This window comes from Artemia franciscana, chromosome 15 (assembly GCF_032884065.1).
Source record: "Artemia franciscana chromosome 15, ASM3288406v1, whole genome shotgun sequence".
Lineage (NCBI taxonomy): Eukaryota > Metazoa > Arthropoda > Branchiopoda > Anostraca > Artemiidae > Artemia > Artemia franciscana.
In genome coordinates, this window is record NC_088877.1 from 25,997,037 (window position 1) to 26,020,577 (window position 23,541).

Sequence of the window (23,541 nt, forward strand, 5' to 3'; positions counted from 1 at the left end):
CCTATTTTCTAAAAGAAGGCAAATTTTCTCAGGCTCGTAACTTTCGATGGGTAAGGCTAAACTTGATGAAACTTATATATTGAAAATCAACATAAAAATACAATTCTTTTGATGTAACTAATGGTACTATAATTCCGTTTTTTAGAGTTTTGGTTACTATTGAGCCGGGTCGCTCCTTACTACAGTTCGTTACCACGAACTGTTTGACAATAGATTGACATTTTGCCTTGTCTAAAGCTTCTTTCCTTTTCTGGTTTCTATTCCTTAAAAAGCTCTCAAGATCAACACAACACTCAAGATCAAATTCCTTTTAGACCCCCCTCTTTTGGGAAGTTTCTAGCAAAGACTAAAAAATGAGAATATCATAAAACTTCATTGGAGAACCCCATATAAAATATGAAGCAAGTTATTTTTCTAGATAGATAACTAGGTACAATCTGATAAATTTGAAAGAATTGTCCATAACAAGTAACGTTCAACTTGTAAAAAAAAAAAAAAAAAAAAAAAAAAAAAAAAAAAAAAAAAAAAAAAAAAAAAAAAAAAAAAAAATCCCACTTACTTTCAAATAATTTCAAGTCAGCTGCCATGGGGAGATATTTCCAGGGCAACAGTGTCCGCGCTTCCGTTTATATTGGGGAAATAGATCTTTCTATATTTTTATTTTGTCTTTTAATATTCTTTAATTGAAGGGTAAACTAAGCGCGCCATTTCTTTATCCTACCCTAATAAACTGTTTTCTTAAAGAAGATTGAAAGGCTATGAACTGTTTGCGCTGTATTTAAAATTCATGCAGAGGCATAGTAAATACCGTGAACTGATACATTTACACAAAAATACACTAAAGTATACCTATGCATAGATATAAAATCATCTAAATTAAACACACTGATCTAAGCTTAAAGGCACTCTGAAAAGGGTGCAACAAAAAGGTGACTAGATGCGAAGGTAGTGACCGCGCTGTGGTTAGAATCTTAGATATATAAGAGGTAGAATAAAAATAGTTGATCTTATGATACACTGAGTCAAATCCAAGTAAACCGAACATAAACATTTTCCTATTCATATAATTCCCAATCCAAGGAACAGATTATAACACCGACAATAAAGAACAGTTAATCTGACAAAAGAGAATTTTGTCAAATATACCTGTGCGTGTCGTACTATCTTAAAACATAATCAGGCTAGTATGTCTATCACTTTGAAAAAAAGCAACATAGTAGAACACTCTACTATGAAAACTTATCATTTTTGTTTGTATATGAAACATTGAAACTGCAGCTAAAACACAGATAACATCCTAGAAGAAGGATGTATTGATACTGAAAAACAACTTTAGGACTTGGTTATAGCAGATACAAACAATGTCTGTCATTTATTTTATCTTTTCTTCATAAATATTAAGCCAATAAACAGTAATCATTGTCCTAGATTCCTTTTCCGGACCGATGTACTATAGTAATAAAGGAGTAGCACAATTCAATACCGACTTCAACTTTCTTTACAAATACAATGGATGCACCAAGATTTTCTAATAAACAAAGTCCTAAGCCACTGTTCATAGCAAATTCAATGTAAATATGGATTTTAAAATTTGCTTGGCTCAATAGAATCACTGTCTCGGAAAATTCGTCAAAACCATAGCAAAGAAGTTACATGGTAACAACTAACGATATATACAGATTAACATAAAGCTCATAATATTAAAGCACTACCCTTCCTTAATAATAGTCAGAAACAGAAGTAAGTTTAAAGCTGAACTAGAAACTAAGGTACGACCACTACTTTGTGCATGTAAATAGTTTTGACCTTACGATTCGAGGTTTAAATTTTCCCCAACCCCTAAAATCTCATGACTCTTTCGCAATTTTACACCACATTTTATCAGGTATTTCAACCCCCCTCCCCACCCCAAATCAGCTAGTATCTACGCCTCTGTAACATTATTAAGATAGAAAATGGGTGACAACAAATCATCGTGCGATTCACTCATTTAGTTAATTCATAAGGTTAGAGACGAAAAAAAAAGAAAAAACTCAATAACGAATATTTGATATAAGGAAGCCAAATTAAGAAACAAAACTAAAAGCACTACAACATTTATTAGATTTAGCAGACACTTCTATTCTATCGTGAAAAATAGGAAGTTTTCCGAATCAAGCTGCTAGGAAGACTAAATTTGTAAACATCAGAACAAATTTAGAGTTCTGTCATATGAATAAGGCTCTTTTCGACATATATCCAGGTAATTACAGCACCATATCGTCTAAATGAATACACCAACTTTTCTTAAAAAAATAATGAGTTGATTATTTAATTTGAAAGCTTTGAAAATTTTATTGATTTACAGAAGACATCTTCAGAAATTTTTACTAAAAAATACTTACTAAATGGCATTTACTAAAAGATATTAAAAAAAAAGAAACAAGACATCTTCAGAGATACATCACAAAGTAATGTGTCTCTGTATCTTACTAATGTAACGTATTACTAAAAATAACAACATACGTTACTAAAAGTAATGTATCTGAATCTTACTAAAAGATTAAAAAGTTATCTATAACCTCGATAAATCAGATATGTAATTATAAAAGTGCCGCGAGTTAAGAAATAAAAAAAAATGGAAGATTGTGGACTCAAGCAATTTCCGTCACAATTAATGCAAGGGGCCTTAAAAAGGATGTTGTTTTTCCCAATTCTGAGCATAAAATGATAGTAGAGAGTGGCAGTTCAAACAACATTTTTTGTTCAAGCTTATACTCTTTTGTCATTTTGTTATAATTATTATATTCTATTTTGCATCTAGACTTTAAAGAATTGCCCTTTTTAAAAAGAATTTTGTGTTTTAATCTAATATAAACCTCTACTCATTTCCTGCTCGGATTGATATACAGTAGATAGGTATGAAGAATATCGACAATGAACAAAAGCAAAAGAGTTATTTTATCGTATATACTTGACTTGAAAATTGGTTGTGATTCATAACTTTTTATTATTTGTTATGGTTGATAATGGGTAACTTGCATTTTACAATTGTTTGGACCTTACCAAAACGTATACTAGCTAAAAAAAAACACTGCAAACGAAAGTTGCAATAGTAAAGAATAGTAATAATAATTACTCTAAATCTTTAGTCACATCAGTGTCTTAATCCGTGAACAATTAAAAGCATAAGCGTCTGACCAATTATTTTCGTCAATTCTTACCATCCTTATTATTTTTCTTTACTATGCTCTAGAGTTTTGAATAGATAAACCATATTTACATTTATTAATGCAAAACACGACATATTATAAACTCTATGCTGTAATAGCGACGAAAACCAAATACTCTAGTAGGTCTACTGACCTGTCTTTATCATTTTGTTAATTCTATTTCATTCACACTGTGATATTTAGTGCTCATGCATTTGTACAATGATACCTTAATATTGTTCACATACACTTACAGGCGCCATATACACATTTACCATAACCAGGGATGATAAACGACATAAAGACACTATCTATCAGTAAAATGAAGCATTAAAATTTATTTTCACCATGACAACCACCTTCAAATTAGTTTACTTTAGTGTTCCTATTTTGTATCAATCATCAAAGCCACTCACTACATCACAAAGGTAGCTACAATTTTATTTCAATCTAAACTCTTTTCGGGTTAAGGCGTAAATAAATAATATGACACAGAGCCTAAGGAACTTTAAAAATTTTACTGCCACCTATCATCTTATGAGATATCAAGGTAGTAACACACGGCCTCAGAATAAAATTGTTACGGGAAAAGAGTATATAATACTAAATTACTGCAACACGAAACATTGTATTCAACTATAATAATTTAAATAATAGGACTGACAGCTTTCCTTTTCCCATTTTAATTAAACCCATTAGTCACAAGAGTCCCGTAGGTTAGCTATTTTCATATTATTATTACGACAGAGCAAGTTTCAAATTTTATGTTTGTTTAGGTTGTAAGTTTTACGGAAAGATGACAGTTATAAACAATAACACCAATAAAAACAAATTACTAACGCAACGAGATTAAAGTCTTTCGACATAATTGCCAGGAAAGGTTCCAAAATGTCCAGACCTTTGGCTTGTACCAACATACCATCCGTCATCACACTTTTCTATGACACTGACTATATCCCCTTCAAGAAGCTCCAATTCGTCATCATTTTGCGGTTTGTAGGCATACATTGCTCTATATCTAAAAGGAAGTATATTAGTTTCACATTAGATCTACTTATTTAGTTTAACTTGTTCAATTATATCCTATTATATTAATGAGTTATATAACTAACTATAAGTATTGTTTTTGATACTGTTCTGCTTTAGCAAGGGGATACTGTTAATAAATGATTGAAATATTTGATTAAAAAACTTCATGGTGATACAGCTTTTTCATCATGAAACCATCAGCCAAAGAAAAAACAATGTTGGACCAAAAATTTTTTATCAATTACAGGAGAGAAATTCCTGTATACAGATAAAAAATTGATTGTGAAAGCTATTACAACTCGCACTTAGTGTTGTATTATATTATAAAGCTATTACAACACGCATTAGTTTTATAACATTGTTATAAAAATTCGACAGATTTTTTTCTGCAAATGATACCATTTACAAATCACCAAACTTCCCTCTTATGTGAATATTTCTCATATTTACATAAGAGGTCTGACACAGGGCTAGATTATCGATAAATTTTGATTCGAAGAAAGTATATGCTACACCTTTCTCTAAGCAATTTTTGAAGGAGGAATAAAAAATAAATTTAGTTAATAGTAATCACTTCTAGGACCTAAATTTCATGACTTATCTTACCTTAACTTATCTTACCTTAACTTACCGAATTATAGATCAAACTTTTTTACGTTTTCACATATTCAATATAAATTTTTTTCTATTAACATCGAATATGGGAAGTTAATACTAATCTGAAAATTTTCAGGATGTTCCAAAATATAGCCGGTCTGGGAACACCTTGTTTTTGTTAATCTACCTTATAGTCAGAGCGCCAGATTCTGTATCGTGCACCCATCCATGCCGGAAGGTACAAAAATTCTGAGGACAGATCCTAGGGTAGTCGACCATGCTGAAAACGAATATCATAGGGCGCATGTTTGCCGTTGGGGCGTTTCTGAGATATAGGCCAAAAACGCCAAATTTAGCCTATAACTAAGTGTGACGATTCAGGAATTTTTTTGCGACTGATTGGGTTGAGGAATCTGATGTAGTGTTATATAAATCGAAAGAAAAGATCTAGATCTACAAGAATATGATTTTTAAATTGAAAAAAAACACTAATTTTTTCTCTATTTACTGCAGTTTCAAAATAAGTGCTGTAAAATTCAACAAATATCTCAAAGAAAGGCTAAAAACTCGAAATTTCTTCAAGATAACAAATTTTTTTTCATATTCGAAAAGAAAGTGCATTCAATTTTGTACAATTTGAGCTATAAAAAATATTAACTATTTTTGTTTTTAAAAGGTCTGCGATTTTTTTTTTGTAGTCACTGAAATGATCACTAGCCGTATCGTGAAAAGGGACATATTTTATTTTTTTTTTCTTCAAAGGGTAGGAATACTTCAAACTTCATAACTGTTTAAAAAAATTTTAATTTTAATTAAAAATAAAAATAGGTTTAAAAAAAATGTTGACTAAAAAGTTTTTTTTTTTTTTTTTTTTTTTTTTTTTTTTTTTTTTTTTTTTTTTTTTTTTTTTTTTTAGAATGGACGAATATGTTTTCTGGTGTACTAAGGCGTCTGCAATTACCTTTTTGGGACCTGATTTGCCAGTAATACGACTGAGCTATTTACTACATAATAGAATTCTGCTTCACAGATGGATTCAGTCGGCGCATTGGAGTTGTCTTATTCGGCCTGCCCGTAAAATTGGGTAATAGTAACTGATTAGGGACCTGTTGTAATTAAAAGTAAAAGGTATCAAATAAAATTTTCACAAATATTCCTCATTTTCTTCTTCCGAGAATTCAGATGGGGCAAGGTCAGACTCCCTGCATACCCTCCTCGTTCTGCGGTAGGAGAATAAGCTGCAGCATCCTTTCATTTTTGAGCAGCTACAGTCTTTCCTGCATCTTCCACTTTTGCATCTGCAGTAAGATTCCTGGCTTGATGCTTCTTTACAGTTTGAGACGACCGCATCTACTCCCCCTTCAGCCATCTTCCATACAAGGAGAAGTGGATCTGGACTGCTCGGCCAAGTGTGTTCTGACGACAAGATTATCCATGTAGCGAATATGGCTCTTCGTATGCATGGCTCGAAGGTGTCGTCAGAAGGTGGAAGTCTTTTCACATCTTGTTTCTGGCACCGAATGTAAGCCCTTACACTGGCCAGTGAATTGAATCCGGCCTGTTTACCGTATTGTTTACAATGACCAGGAATTTTGATAGGTCGTAAAATTCTCTAAACGCGTCGACTGAAAGCTTCCCTTCTGCATCCTTGATCTGCTCCGTCACAGACACCATTTTTGAGGCAAAAGTTGGAAACACCGCGGTGTTTAAGAAAGAAGCTTTCCCGAATCCGAAGAAAAAGTTCGTCGTGTCACAACCTGGCAGATAGTGCACGAACGGTAATATAATCTGCTCCTCTTTGGACAAGTGGACTCCATCCGCCGGCTCGTGTACTGGGATAATGTAAGTCGGGAACTTCAAGAAAAGTTCACTCAGTCCTTCAGCTTGAAGCTCTTCAAAAAAATGAACACAGGCTACTGCCACGTCTGTGTCGTTGGCATGCACAACGATGCTACGATGCTACAAGCGTAACAGCTAGCGTACTTGGCATGTGTCATAAGGCGTTGGTCAGCCTCTTCGTGGCTAGGGGACAAGCATTCCTCGTAGTAACAGTGTTCTGGTCAAGTTGGACATCAGCCACGCTTGACCAGAGACACCTTGAATCTCTCCTTGAACCCACCTGAGAGAAAAAGGTTGAGTGCGTTCGGAAGCTGATCACTCATCTGCTCCCAGGTTTCATACAAAATTTCGAGGAGCCGGCTTTTAGACGCTGAGCTTGCAAGTACGGCATCCCATTCTTCAATTGTGCTAAGAGCGGAAATCTGGAGGTTTTTCCCTTTCCCTCGTCGGAGTCTGCATGCTGATTTCATAGAGATCCTCCGTGAGATTCCCAAACAGCCCGTTGTACCGATGTGCGACAATGTGGACTTCAGGAATACCCACTGGAAGATAATTCAGCAATGATAGAAGAAGTCTTTCCGCGAAGGATTTGACTGTTTCAAACCGGGCAGGCCGATATGACCTTATCTTGGACATTAGGTCAATGATGTGTACTGTAGCTGATGTTGTTTCTTTGGATTTCAAAGTGGCCGGCCAAGCTGAAAGTCCTCCTTTTTTTCTTAGCCAGTTCAACAGCACAGCTTTGTTCCCGCCCTCATTTTTCAGCCAGAGGATGTCTTGGCTGATTGTTGCAGAAGATTTTCAAAAATGAATGGAGGGAAAAGGAAGAATCTCTATTGTGAGAATCTTTGCAAGGGCTTTCTCCTTCTCTTCGCCGTAGCTCAACTGAGCAGCAATGATTCTCTTTAATGCTGTTACTTCAGAGCTCAGGAGATCGGTTTTAGGGACACCATTCACTTTCTGAGTTTTTCTCTCTGTAGGGAAAGTTCGGAGTACAACCTTTTTCACATCGTCTTTCCTGTTGCACAGAAAGTCCTCAACCACCTTTTTTCCTTTTTGTGGCTACACAAGTAACATCGGAAACAATCTTCTCATCGACCACAACTTCTGACGTCACAATATTCACTAGGTCGAAGTCCACTCTGCTGAACGGATTGCCACATGGAGTGAAAATGTCTCGAACTCTATCTCGTGAAAGTTGTAATCGCGTCGTCGTCGACTGATTGTCTTCGTGATATCGTGTCTCTGTGGATAAGTTGACTACTTGCAGGAAACCATTGCTGATGGCAGCGGAAATCGGTAAGGTAAGAATCCAAGCTTCAATCTGTCTCTCATCCATTTGTTCTCCTATTATTCCGGCCGTCGTCTTTGCATCCTTGTTCACTGTACATTCCAGTTTCTTGTCGGAACAGGTGGCAGTAAACCCGGTGTGCGTTCTCTTCACTGCGAAGTATCCTTTCATGAGCCTTCTGTGTACATCAGGAAAGGTTTGTGGCAAACTTCACATGTCATATAGGTACTGTATGAGAGATCCTGTATACTGAGGATGGTCAGCCACCACCAAGTATGGCAACATCCGAGCAGCTGCTGTCAAATGAGACTCCCAGTCACAGTTTCGTTCAGCATGATTGAATTGCATCGCTATTTCAAGTATTTCCAAGAACTACCGCCAGAAAGCAAACGTGGGTGACGCATTTCGAAGGGTTTCGAAGCCATTCATTATGGGAGCCAAATTGATTAAGGTATCGTTTGCCTTCTGAAGTACAATACGCGCGTTAGCACCGTTTGCCAATGAAGTCCTGAATAACTCAATGGCACTACCCAGCTGGTCCAGACGGGATAAGTCTTCTTGTGCTTCGGAGTAATACTCTTCCAAAGACTCCCTGTAGAGGGCTAGCAAGACCTCTTACAGTATGCAGTAGGCATTGATATCTTGGTAGTAGCCGAGCTAGTTGAGCAGGAGGTGGAAGCCTCCCATCCGTAGGATTACGTTTTTGAAGTCATCCGGGTATTTACTTTTCACTCCCTGTGCTAGTTGATAAATGAAGAGATCTTGCGTGACCACCGTATCGTCACATCCGACAGCTTTACTTATCGCCGTGAACGTTCGCAGAGATTTTTTGACTGTTGCATGGTTGTTTGGTGCTTCATGAAGGAAAAGCAAAATATTAGATTAAATATTGACAATTCAATTTCAAATCACAGATGTTCCATTTGACAAGCATTTTCACTAGAACTGGAAGTTCCAATACTAAATCTGATTGATCAATGTAACATGCCTTTTTATCAGTCCTTATAAATCTAAATTAGTCAGTATCACCTAGTTTCTTGTGATATTTAATTTGGTAAATTACTGTCATTAAGTCTCTTACTTCTGTAAAAAAAAATTTACACTCATTTTTCCAGCCAACTTTACAACACCAAAAGTGCTTTTAAAAATTCTATTTCTTTAAAAATTGTTTTTAGATCTTCCAAATTTGTGTCAGATTCTTCATTATCATCCATCAGCAAATCAGTATTTGCGTCAGAATCACATGTTGAATCAACCTGAAGTAACTGTTTTTTTTTTTTTATCTTGGCCTACCTGACTCACTTTTCTTTTTCATCTTCTGCTGATCAATTTCTTCTGCTTAGCTTATCAATCAACTTCCCGCTAGGTAGCAGGTTACTAAACAAAATTCATATTATCGGGTACACTCGCTAAAAAAGTTGCAGACCCCCCAGATATAATAATTTAAACTTTTATTCTTAGCTCAATGTGTTCGGGATTAAACGGGCTTTCTTTTTCAATCTAAAAAAGATACTTTATCTTGAAAAAATCTCGAGTTTTTAGCTTTTCTGTTAGAAATTCGTTGACAAAAATCTGACTTTTTTTTAAAACTGCAGTAAAAAGTGTACTATTTTTAATTTTTTTACAAACAAAAATCATATTCGTGTAGCCCCAAGTCTCTTCTTTCTATTGATGTAAGAGTACGCTGGATTTGACCAATCTTATCTGTAAAAAAAATTTAGAATCATCGAACCCCATTATAGGCCAAATTTGGTGTTTTTGGCCTATATCTCAGAAACGCCCCAACGGCGAACATGCACCCTACGATATTCGTTTTCAGCATAGTCGACTACCATGGGATCCACCCTTAACATTTTTGTACCTTCCGGCATGGGTACTAATCGAAATAAGCGAGATACAGAATCTGGCGCTCTGACTATTAGACTCGTCTTTATTTTATCCAAAATATTCAATTTTCTTGATTGTTGTGAAGAAAATAAGCCTAAACAGGCCCACGTGGTTAAAAGAGAAAGACAAAATTGTTCTCTCTATGTATATTAGAATTAGTATACACACATTAAATGTTATTCAGCTAAATTTTCTCTAATTTTCTCTAATAATACTCTAATTTTTCCAATTTCTAAGTGGAATTAACTGAAATAAATTTCGAGCTTCCTTCCACGTTGCTGATAAGGAAACAAGTCAATATGGTTAGAAAAGAAAGACAAAGTGACAAGATTCTTCTAAGCAAAAAAAGAAATGCAAAAAAGGATTATTTATTTGGTAGCTTTCTATCTAAAGTACAAACACCTCCCTACATAAATACATTTAATATTAGCCAGATAATTGTTTTCTCCGTTTTACGAGCTCAGTGAATTTCTAAGCGAAGTGAATAACTAATTTTCTTTCTCACTCTAAAAATTAAAAAACATCACAAGGTTAAAAAAAGAAAATCAAAATGCAAACGTTCTTTTTACCGAAGAATAAGAAAAAGGAATTTCTTAGTAAATTCCAAACTAAAGTACATGCTTCTCCCTATGTATATACGTTTAATGCTAACCAGGGCTATAAGAATTCTTCTTTGTTTTGCCTTTACTCCTTATGAATTAGCTTCATCTGACTTGGAAACAAGATATCTCAGAATTAACATAGACTTCGGACTGAAATGCCTACAGTCTGACTTTCACCATCACACTCTTCGTCCCTACTAAAACAGCTCAGTAACTAGGTCAAACAGTTCGTGGCAACGAACTGTAGTAAGGAGCGACCCGGCTCAATAGTAATCAAAACTCTAAAAAATGGGATTTTGATACCAATAGCTATATCAAAAGAATCGCATTTTAATTCTGATTTTAAATATATAAGTTTCATCAAGTTTAGTCTTACCCATCAACAGTTACGAGCCTGAGAAAATTTGCGTTATTTTAGAAAATAGGGGGAAACGCCCCCTAAAAGTCATAGAATCTTAACGAAAATCACACCATAAGATTTAGCGTATCAGAGAACCATACTGTAGAAGTTTCAAGCTCCTATCTACAAAAATATGGAATTTTGTATTTTTTGCCAGAATGCAGATCACGGATGCGTGTTTATTTTATTTTATTTTTTTTTTATTTTTTTTTTCCAGGGGTGATCGTATCGACCCAGTTGTCCTAGAATGTTGCGAGAGGGCTAATTCTAACGGAAATGAAAAGTAATAGTGCCCTTTCTAAGTGACCGAAAAATTGGAGGGCATCTAGGCCCCCTCCCACGCTAACTATTTTCCCAAAGTCAACGGATCAAAATTCTGAGATAGCCATTTTATTCAGCGGAGTCGAAAAACCTTATAACTATGTCTTTGGGGACGACTTTCTCCTCCACAGTCCCTGTGGGAGGGGCTACAAGTTACAAACTTTGACCAGTGCTTACATATAATAATGGTTATTGGGAAGTGTACAGGCGTTTTCAGGGGGATTTTTCGGTTGGGGGGAGGGGTTGGGATGAGGGGATATGCTGGGGGAACTTTCCACCGAGGAATTTGTCATAAGGGAAGAAAATTTCCATGAAGGGAGCGCAAGATTTACTAGCATTATTTAAAAAAAAACAATGAAAAAATAAATATGAAAAAGTTTTTTTCAGCTAGAAGTAAGGAGCAGCATTAAAACTTAAAACGAACAGAAATTATTACCCATATGAGGGGCTCATCTCCACCTAATGCCTCGCTCTTTACGCTAAAGTATTTTTAGTAATTTCAACTATTTATTCTACGGCTTTTGTAATTCAGGTGCCATTCTTAATGAACTGGGACAAAATTTAAGCTTTAGTATAAAGAGTGAGGTACTGACGAGAGGGCGAACCCCTCATATATGTAATAAAAATATGAGAATACAAAAGTTCTTTACGTAAGCTAATTTATAAGTTACTTATATCTTTTACTAATAAAAAGGTTCGTAAAAAATTGAAAGTTCTTGTTGCCTTTTTAATTACCAAAAAATCGGAAGGCAGCTAGGCTTCCTCCCCCGGTCTTTTTTTCTCAAAATCATTCGATCAAAATTATGAGAAAGCCATTTAGTCACAAAAAATAAATATGCAAACTTCGTTTTAATTATTCCTCTGCGGAGAGCCAAAATCAAAACATGCATTGATTCAAAAATGTTCAGAAATTAAATAAAAAAAAAACAAGTTTTTTGAACTAAAAGTAAGGAGCGACATTAAAACTTAAAAACGAACAGAAATTACTTCGTATATGAAAGTGGCTGCTTCCTCATAAACGCCCCGCTCTTTACGCTAAAGTTTTTTTTACTGTTTTAAAAGAAGAGTTAAGAGAAAGAGTCGACCTTTAGCGTAAAGAGTGGGGCGTTTATGAGGAAGCAGCCCCTTTCATATACGAAGTAATTTCTGTTCGTTTTAAGTTTTAATGTCGCTCCTTACTTTCAGTTAAAAAAAACTTGTTTTTTTTTTAATTTAATATCATGCTAGACTAACTAGAAAGAACTCCAATAGACATTTACTTCAACAGAATTTCATTTTGGCAAAGGAAAAACACTATAGATTTTTGGTGGGGAATTTTCTTCGTGTTTGATCAATTGAATTTATTGCTTGACTATTTCCTTATATCTCATCGTGTTGCCCATGAAATAGCAATCGCTTCTTAGGATTTCTGTAGGTGCTGTTTTTATGGCTTTTTTAACTAAATAATTCTACTTTTTCTTTTAGCATTGATAAGTTCATGTTAGCTAAAGCTATTTTAGCATATTGTAGTTGCAATTATTCTAAGAAAACTGCTACAGTTGTATAGATTCTCAGGATGTGTTAAGCATGAATTACAATGGGGGGATGGGCCAGAGGGACTGCATACATGGCATTTATGCAATATTTTCTGTGATGGATTAGGCCATGTTCATTCTAGATGGAACATGCTAAACGCTTTCAAGCATTCTTTGTTTTAACTGGGGTAGTAAAGAGTTGCAACTACGTGGCGTCTCCCTCACTGAAAAAAAATCAATTTTTCTAAGAAGTTTAACGAAAAGCTTAGAAACTCATTTATTAAATAAAGCTTAAACGTAATTGTAATTCCTTTAGGTTTGGTTTTGTATTGGCTTATAATTTAATAAAAGAACAGACGAATAAAAAATAATAATAACAAGAAAATAACTAATGATCGCGCAAGGTTTCCAATCTACTTTTACCTATTGAATCTTAACCCTTTTGTATCTTATTGCAAGCTGTTAAAATTGGACTTACGTCACTGGATTTTGCTCTGTTTCCTGATAGACAGTTTCAACAGGAGGTGGAGCTGGAGAAGACTCAACCGCCTTTGGTGTCCCTCCACGACGTAATGAGCCATAACTACCATAGTTATGCACTTGAGTAGAGACAGGTCTTAAGAGATGCTGGGATGGAGCATTTGGCCGGATTGTCTTGCTGTGAGTACTTGAAGTCGATAAACTTTGGGTGTATCTTTGGGGAACAACTGAAAGCGAAAGTCCTTAAGAGAAAAAGAAGCATATCTTCCCTAAAACAAAAATCTTCAGCCCCTGTTGACTGAGGGGTAAAAATTCTTACCCCTATGTATTGAAACTAGCATTGAATAATCAAGATATTTATTAGACACTGAAAGAGAGGCTTTAAAAACAATAATGGAGTTTACTAAAAAAAAGAAACTTATAATTAACAAAGGTAGCGCACGACAGCTCGTAAGGAAAGGCACAAAGCTATAAAAAATCGCTCATTTTATATAGAGGGATTCATAGATAAATCTTAGAAGTAAAGTAGGAAGAAAAGGGGGCTCTAATATGGCCTTCATTGTTGAACTTGAGACCTTATGGATATTCTGGTTAAGAATATTTTAGGTTCTTCAAAAGACATTTCAAGGAAACAGCACCTCATTTCTGAGAAATAGCAGTTTTAATGAATGAGCTTATCGGGTAAACCCAATTAATTACTTCCCAGCTTTTTTTTATGCACTATGTTAAATGGTTCCCAATCAAAAAGTCAACGTCGTGGTTCCATTATGCAACTATAATTGCAGAAAAAAATGGTAAACAATAAACGACCTTTTTCAATAGAAACTGGAATTTCGACCAGTAGTATTTTGACAGCAATGCATGCATTTAAAAATCTACTTTTTATGCTTATTCCAGAAAAAATAGTTCTTTGTCAAGATATTGTGTCTATCTTTATCCCTAAAATTACATTCGTGTTGGAGGTTTGTATAAACTTAGGAAATGGTAGGAAACTCTAAAAGAGCAATGATTTGAATGAAAATTTTGCATAAAATTCACAAAAATTAAGGGTGGTGCCGAGGTAGACTTTTTTCAAAATCTAGGGGAGAGCTATTTTTTTCAAGGAACATGCCAAAAAGGTATTTTTAATGAAAATGTAAAAAAAATATGGTTCAAAATCTGATGGAGGGGGAAGGCAAACAAATTTGCGAGCAGATTCCCCTCCCTCTCAATTAACACCAGTAAAAGGCATGAGAACTCTCTATGAATGCAAATATATATATATATATATATATATATATATATATATATATATATATATATATATATATATATATATATATATATATATATATATATACTAGCTGTTGGGGTGGCGCTTCGCGCCACCCCAACACCTAGTTGGTGGGGGCGCTTCGCGCCCCCCCCCCCAAGCCCCCCCGCGCGCGTAAGTCGTTACGCGCCATAATAGTTACGCGCCATTGTAGTTGTGTCCCTATGTCCCACCTGTGAATATAGATATATATATATATATATATATATATATATATATATATATATATATATATATATATATATATATATATATATATATATATATATATATATATATATATATATATATGGTTTTAACTACGTAAAACTTGCGAATATACAACATTCTTTGCTGTCCCATTGTCTTTGCATATAAATAGATTGTCAGGTTTACCGACTCTTGAACATGCAACATATAATGGTCCATGGGAAAACAATCTGTATTCAGATCTATACCTCATGATTCTAATGATTGCCCTTGAGCTTTGTTGATGGTGATTGCTAATCGACCATTCCCTGTCCCGGTGTCCCGGTCGTCATTTACATCCCCCTGTTTCCCCCAGTGTCCCCGTTGTAGTTGTGTCCCTGTGTCCCGGTCGTCATTTATATTCCCTGTGTCCCGGTCGTCATTTGTATCCCGGTGTCCCGGTCTGTATATACATTCGTTTTTTAGTTTTGTTTTTCTCCTTTATTTTTTTCCTTTTTTTTCTTTTTTAGCTTATTTAGATTTTTAGATTTTTTAGTTTTTTTATTAGTTTTTAGTTTTTTTTTCTTTTTAGTTTTTTTTGTCCCGGTTGTCATTTATATCCCCCTGTTTCCCCCGGTGTCCCCGTTGTAGTTGTGTCCCTGTGTCCCGGTCGTCATTTATATTCCCTGTGTCCCGGTCGTCATTTGTATCCCGGTGTACCGGTCTGTATATACATTCGTTTTTTAGTTTTGTTTTTCTCCTTTATTTTTTTCCTTTTTTTTTCTTTTTTAGTTTATTTAGATTTTTAGATTTTTTAGTTTTTTTATTAGTTTTTAGTTTTTTTTTTCTTTTTAGTTTTTTTGTAGTTTTTACCTTCTTTTTAGTTTTGTTAATTTTTTTTTACTTATGTCCTGGTCGTCATTTATACTCCCTGTGTCCCGGTGCTTTGTTGATTGCTAATCGAACATTCCTTTTGTCCTGGTCGCTTTCTCTTTGAGTGTCGTCATTTATTTTAGCTTATTTTTCAGTTTTTTCCTTTTTTTTAGTTTTTTTTTATTTTTTATTGTTTTTAGTTTTTTACCTTTTTTAGTTTTTTTAGTTTTTTTAGTTTTTTAGCTTTTTTACTTTTTTTATTAGTTTTTAGTTTTTTTGTAGTTTTTGCCTTTTTTTAGTTTTTTCAGTTTTTTTTTTAGTTTTTTATTGGTTTTTACCTTTATTTTGGCTTATTTTTCAGTCTTTTCCTTTTTTTTTAGTTTTTTTTAGTTTTTAGTTTTTTTAGTTTTTTACCTTTTTTTAGTTTTTTTAGTTTTTTAGTTTTTTAGCTTTTTTATTTTTTTTATTAGTTTTTAGTTTTTTTTGTAGTTTTTGCTTTTTTTTAGTTTTTTTAGTTTTTTAGCTTTTTTATTAGTTTTTAGTTTTTTTTGTAGTTTTTGCCTTTTTTTAGTTTTTTTAGTTTTTTAGCTTTTTTATTTTTTTTATTAGTTTTTAGTTTTTTTTGTAGTTTTTGCCTTTTTTTAGTTTTTTCAGTTTTGACGTCACCTGATCCAGTTTTTTCAGGTGACGTCACCTGACACATCCATCCATCCACAGACAGACAACTTATTTTTATATATATAGAAGATATATATATATATAAGAATCCAAGCTCATATCTACAAAAATTAAAAAAAAATTCCTATTTTACCAATCTCGTATTTTTTGTCGAGATTCTTTCACATTTTTGTTTTCTCACTGAAGCAGAAATCTTTAAATTACATCGATAACTGGCTAGCAAAAGGGTATGTTGTCAAAAATAAGCTTCACACTAGCTTTTGTAGTTTTCTAGATGAACAGTGAGTTTCACACGAGAGAAAATATATTAGTGAATATTTTAGATACATTGAAAAAAAGAAAGAAAGAAAAAAACATCGTCAAATGGCTTCAGGTATAGAGAAAACAGAAGATGCACGTGTCACTGGTGATGTGCGTCAGGAACAATAGTGGACATCTGTTATGAAAAATCACCAACATTACTTGCCCACCCATTATAATATATCATGTTAAGAGAAGACGGGCTCATTAATTGGCCCCGTTTTGTCTGGCCCTTGTTAAAAGACGCACCCAAATCTCCCCAACGTAAACAGTTTCCCACTCACTGTGAAAAAACCTATGGTACAAAATTGGGGTTTCCCAAAAATACAAATATAAGTTATAACCCTTTCAATTCCATTTAATCGATACACGCCTTGCTTCACTAAAAGCCTCAGTGGTCAGGCGCCTCCAAAAGACAATAAACTCCTTCCTTTGGAGGCGTCTTAGAGTGTAGAATAAGAAAGAAAAGGCAGAAAACTCACTTCTGATCTCTGGGATTATTAAATCGAGATTGCTCTATTAGTACAGCACATGACATTAAGACCTTAGGGTTATTCACACTGTTTCTCACTGAAGCCAGGAGAGAATAAAAATAGGCCTGCTGCTATCTGAGGAACGTCCCAAAGAGCTCTGAAAATTCATCCTCCAGCAATTACAAGAACAAGTAATTACCCATTGAGACCTTGGAACTTACTTAAACATACTACTTGAAGAATAAAAACGAGCACTCGAAAAATTTCAAATTTACGTATTATGACTTGTAGCAAAAACATAATTTTGTAAAGTACATCTGATATTTCATACCTAGCTGGATATTTTTAATGCTTTTCATATTTTCTAATGTTAAGGAAGACCCAAAGCCCTCCAAAAGAAGTATTGCATGATCGTATTTATCACATGGGTACAATTCTACATTCTTGCTTCATTCTTAAAGTCAAAAAATTATCCCAATGACTCATTTCTATAAAAAAAGCCCATAAGTAATACAATTTTAAAAGCATTTACCAAGTCTAAGCTCTTCAGGCTCATTAAATGGTTCGACGTAAGCTACAGGAAATATGCCCTTCCGTTGTCCAATTCTTCCTTCAAACCAATTATTGTCAACTTTTCGTATCACGATTACGGTTTCGCCTGGAAAATGATATATAGAAAGAAAACGGTACAGGGTGTACCACCCTAGAACTTGGAAGCAATCTTATATTTATTGAATTTGGAATTGCAGAGTAGCGAGCTAGAGAGGACGCTCGTGAATTATTGATGCATATATTTACACAGGGGAAGGATCGATAAATGATCAATTTGCCATTGATTAGTACAAAAGCTAATAAAATATTTTGAAAAGTGGAAAACCCTCTTTACGCTAAAATTTGACTCTTTCTCACAACTCTACTTTTAAAACAATAAAAATTTTAGCACAAAGAGCGGGGTGTTGAGGAGGGGACAGCCCCTTTCATATACGGAATAATTTTTGTTCGTTTTAAGTTTTAGTGTCGCTCCTTACTTTCAGTTAACAAACTTCTTTTTTTTTTATTTAGTCAGATAAAAAATGAAGTAGACTATTAGAACCGCCTGGTCTTAAACCCCTATATAGGAAACGTACAGTCCCTTGGCTTGTGCCATGTTGGCTTGAATGCCTTGGCCATGTTGGCTTGAAAATCAAGAAAAGTGGATGCAATCATGATATTCTTCATTTACGGCATCCTTTTTTTCCGCAGCTAGCATGGCACTGGAACATCGTAGAGAGTTGTTTAATGGCTCATTTTAAAGGAAATTGCTACATCTAGTGGCTTTTGCAATTAAAAACAAAATAGTTTTTAAAAAGAATGATTTTTTTTATCAAAACTCCATTTTTCTATAGCACTGTAGTAGCTTATGTTATTAACATCTTATTGCATCCGAAAATGAAACATATTTACATATTTATGTAAAATGCAGTAATTATAATAAAGAACGAACACTAGCCTATACTAACTGAGATGTTTGATATAGTATATCATAGAAGACTTATGAAATGTAAGTTACATATAAATGATAATAAATTCATTAATCCACTTAAAAAATTATATAAGGGATCGGTCTAGTTAATTATAAATGGGGATTATGCAAGTTTTATCGGTATCATGGCTGTAGATATGGCTGAAACCTAGTAAAGAACAAACTATGGAATATACTGGGCTTAGTTTGATGCTTCATTCTCTGAAGTTTGTCTCTAGCTATTCCAAATAAGAAAAAGCCAGCCATGGAGTTTTTTCCTGTTTGTAATTTTATGTACATGAAGGAACGATATAGTCCATTATAAATGGTGACTATGTAAGTTTTATCAGATACAGCTGAAACCTAGTAAAGAACAAACCACGGCACGTAATAACTAAAACTTAAGATAATACAAGCTTCTTTTGAGAAGTTTATAATAAAGAACGAACTCTTGACAAAAAAACTGAGCAATGTGGTTCATTCATATCACCTCCATTATTTTAACTAGGAGGTAACTGGAACGACTTTTATTTTTAAAATTTTAAATTTAGACTTACATAAAGAATCGATTAATAGCAGTTTTGATTAGACTTTAAATTGACCAATCTATAAAAATTGCCTGTGACAGGAAATTGCTACATCTAGCGCCTTTTGTAATTAAAAACAAAATAGTTTTTAAAAAAGAATCTTTTCTTACCAAAAACTCCATCTTCCTATAGCACTGTAGTAGCTTATGTTATTAACGTCTTATTGGCATACGAAAATGAAAATAGTATTTTTAATATTATAAAAGTATGTAGATATATTTATTTATTAAATAAAATTTTTTTTTTAACTGAAACTAAGGAGCGACATTAAAACTTTAAGCGACTAAACGACATTAAAACGAACAGAAATTGTTCCGTATATGAAAGAGGCTGTCTTCTCCTCAATGCCCCACTCTTTACGCAAAAGTGTTTTATTGTTTTTAAAAGTAGAGTTGTGAGGAAGAGTCAAACTTTAGCGTAAAGAGCGGGGCGTTGAGGAGGTCCTTTCATGTACGGAATAATTTCTGTTCGTTTTAAGTTTTAGTAATAAATATCTAATTTCTTTCCAAAGAAAAATTATTTAAGAAGTTCTCCGGTGACAAACCGCTCATTAATCAAACTTTAAGAGCGCTTAATTGAAAAGGAAATAAGTAATTCTACTTTAAGAATTAGGTTGAAGAGTTGTTTACCAACGAACCCAAAAATTGGTATTCAGAGGTAAAAAAGTTATGTGGCAGGAGTCTAGACGAGCTTGATCTCAACCTACCTGAATCCCAAGAAGTTAGGGCTAATAATCTTAACATGTTCCTCGCTTCCATCATCCAGAGCCTTTCGGCATTGTCTTATCAATTACCTACAGATGAACCTCCACCTGCATTCCCCTGCATATCTCCGTCTGAGATCGAACGAAGAATTGGGAAACTACGATAAGCAACTGCCCTTTAAATATCCTGTTTCCTTTTACAAGTGCTTTCAGTGACTTCCTTTCAAAGCCCTTGTCTGTTCTTTTCAATGAGATTACTGAGTCTGGCCAATATCCGCAAATTTGGAAAAAGGGTTTCATGAACCCCTTGAAAAAGAAAGACGGAAAACCTGGTTTTGAAGGTGTTCGTCCTATTTCAGTTACTCTTATGTTCCCTAAGCTATATAAAGGATTCTTTGCAGATTGGCTAAAACAATAAATCTTACCTCTTACTTAACTGAGACAATTCGGGAACCTCAAGTCCACTTCTACTTCCGATTACCTTGTTTTCTTATCGACACAATTGGGAAAATTCTCGAAAAACCTAATTGCTGGCCGAGTTTAATTTCCATTGACCTTCAAAAGCATTTGACCTTGTTAACTCAATATTTATTTTGAGAAACTTGTAATTGATTTCATTACTGATTCTTTCCTTGTTAAATTGGTTGCCTTCTTTTTATCAAATAGATGACAAGTAATCAATCAATCAAATATCTGAATGATTATTCCAGTCCCCTCCCTGTCCACAATGGAGTACCCCAAGGTACTCTCCTAGGTTCCCTCATTTTTTCTGTTACGATAAATAGCCTCGCTAAGTTCCCGACAGAGAGAAAAATGTGGATGACTTAACGGTTGTTGAAACTGCTACAGAAACTTATTAAGTAACCCGATGAGTATCCGAAATGATATTGCAGATGACGCTGCGAACTTAGACATGAAAGTAAACCACTCTAAACATATGATAATGCCAAAATGTTTCCTTAAACTTCACCCCTTTTCCTCAACTCTATCCCCCAGATATTTCTGTGTCATCCTTTAAATTACTTGGGGTTAAAATTTCCTCCAATTTAAAGTGGGATATCCATGTTAAAGCTATTGTCCATAGAGTTAATGTGTACATGTCTCTCTTTAAGCTCTTGAATAAATTTAACGTCTTCCCATCCTATCCTTTAAGGATCTATACTTCCTTTGTCCGCCCACATCTTAGATATTCTTGTCCAGTTTGGCATCCTGGCATCTCCCACGATGGATCAGAAAAAATCGAATCAATTCAAAGAAGAGCCCTGAGAATAATTTTTAAAGAAGCTAAGGCACCATAATCGGTTCTTCTAAAAAAGGACAAGCTGGAAAATCTTGAGCACAGGAGAGTAACGTTTTGCCTCCTTTTTGCAAAAAATGAAATAATAAACCTTCGCACAGAAAACGTTTTCCCCTAAAGACACTCCCCACCCAAACACCGCTTGCCAAGTGCTGTTTCTGAACCCGTTTCTATCTACTCCCGCATCCTCGCTTTACCTCCAGGTATGAAAAAACCTTTGTTCCCTTTATTACTCATAAAATAAACCGCTAGTCTTCCTCTTTCATTTTTTTTTGGTTCTGGTGATACCCAAGTTTTATGTTCGTTTGATTCTTTTGTCCCCCCTCCCTTTTTATATGTTCTCTTTTAAACCTTCTTAACATAAAATTTATTTCACTCCTTTTTAGTTTTTACCCTTCAGCTTTCTGACATTTTGCAGCTTAATATTTTTGACTAATGAATGCATTCAACATTCTGATATTGTTAATTTGGTACCGTTTTGCCAGTTTTTTAGTTGTTTGCTGTATTTTTTTTTTTTTTTTTTTTTTTTTTTTTTTTTTTTTTTTTTTTTTTTTTTTTTTTTTTTGTTTCATGACTCTGAAATACGAATTTGACCCTTTGGGGCTTGTGATTGACATTCTTTGAAATAAACATCTTATCTTATCGCCAATGATTCAGTTTTCATACATGATTCTGGTGCATCATGCCTACCTTTCAAACAGTTCGTGGTAACGACCTGTAGTAAGGAGTGACCCGGCTAAATAGTAACTGAAACTCTAAAAAACGGAATTTTGATACCAATTGTTACATCGAAAGTATCGAATTTTATTGCTGATTTCAAATATATAAGTTTCATCAAGTCTTACCCATCAAAAGTTACGAACCTGAGAAAGTTTGCCTTATTTTAGAAAATAAGGGGAAACGCCCCCCAAAAATCATATAATCTTAACAAAAATCACACGATCAGATTCAGCGTATCAGAGAAACCAACTGAAGAAGTTTCAAGCTCCTATCTATAAAAATGTGGAATTTTGTATTTTTTGTCAGAAGATTTTTTGTCACAGATGGGTGCTTATTTGTTTTTTTTTCCCCAGGGGTGATCGTATCGGCCAAGTGGTCCTAGAATGTTGCGAGTGAGATCATTCTAACGGTAATTAAAAGTTATAGTTCCCTTTCTAATTGACCAAAAAATTGGAGGGTACCTAGGCCCCCTCTCACGCACATTTTTTTCCCAAAGTCACCGGATCAAAATTTTGAGATAGCCATTCTGTTCAACTTAGTCAAAAACCTAATAACTATGTCTTTGGGGACGACTTCATCCCCCACAGTCCCCGGGGAGGGGCTGCAAGTTACAAACTTTGGTCATAGTTTACACACAGTAATGGTTATTATGAAGTGTACATACGTTTTCAGCGGGACGTTTTTCGCGTTTGGGTGGGGATGGGTCTGGTGAAGGGGGTTACATAGAAGGATCTTTCCATGGAGGAATTTATCATGAAGGAAGAGAATTTCCATGAAGGGGGCGCTGGATTTTCTAGCATTATTAAAAAAACAATGAGAAAATAAATATTTTTTTTTCAACTGGAAGTAATGAGCAGCATTAAAACTTAAAAACGAGCAGAAAATATTACGCGTATAAGGGGGTTCGTCTCTCCCACAATACCTTACCTTGCTCTTTAGGGTAAAGTAAAGTAATTTTTAGTAATGTCAACTATTTGTTCTATGGCCTTTGTGATTCAGGGGTCATTCTTAAGGGATTGGGACAAAATTCAAGTTCTAGTGTAAAGAGCAAGGTATTGACGAGGGGGCGAACCCCCTCATGTACGTAATAAAAATATACAAATTTAGAAGTTCATTACATAAGTTAATTCGTAAATTACGTATATTTATTAATAACAAAAATGTTTGTAAAAAAAATTAAAAATTCTAGTTGCAATTTTAAGTAACCAAAAATTAGAAGGCAACTAGGCCTCCTCCCCGACCCCTTTGTCTTATCAAAACATCCGATCAAAACGATGAGAAAGCTATTTAGCAAAGAAAAAAAAAAAATCAATGGTCAAATTTCGTTTTACATATTCATGTGCGGTGAGCCAAAATCAAAATATGAATTAATTCAAAAACGTTCAGAAATTAGATAAAAAGTAAGTTTTTTTTACTGCGAGTAAGGAGTGACATTAACTTAAAACGAACCGAAATTGTTCCGTATATGAAAGTGGTTGTCCCCTCCTCAACGCCTCGCTCTTTACGCTAAAGTTTTTTATTGTTTTAAAAAGTAGAGTTGTGATAAAGAGTCAAACTTTAGCGTAAAGAGCGAGGCGTTGAAGAGGGGACAACCCCTTTCACATACGGAACAATTTCTGTTCGTTTTAAGTTTTAATGTCACTCCTTACTTGCAGTTAAAAAAGCTTGTTCTTTTTATTTAATTAGCTAAAAAGCTGACGGTAAAGAGAAGCATGCTTTGTAGGCCTGTTGGGGACCATCTTTTACACCCATCTACACATAATTAGCTTCTCTGCGTG

General features: G+C 34.4%; 1 protein-coding gene across 14 annotated transcripts in view; it reads right to left on the bottom strand.

The window, feature by feature from the left end:
* Window positions 1-761: 761 nt before the first annotated feature.
* The window catches only part of LOC136036255 (uncharacterized), a 358,105-nt gene continuing 335,325 nt past the window's right edge, over window positions 762-23,541 (bottom strand). For all 14 annotated transcript variants that reach the window (XM_065718380.1, XM_065718381.1, XM_065718379.1 and 11 more), the window contains 3 exons: window positions 17,488-17,613; window positions 13,150-13,378; window positions 762-4,209 (listed from right to left, as the gene is read on the bottom strand). In XM_065718380.1, coding sequence (XP_065574452.1) covers window positions 4,041-4,209; window positions 13,150-13,378; window positions 17,488-17,613 — 524 coding nt within the window. In that variant the 3' untranslated portion in view covers window positions 762-4,040. The remainder of the gene's footprint in view (window positions 4,210-13,149; window positions 13,379-17,487; window positions 17,614-23,541) is intronic.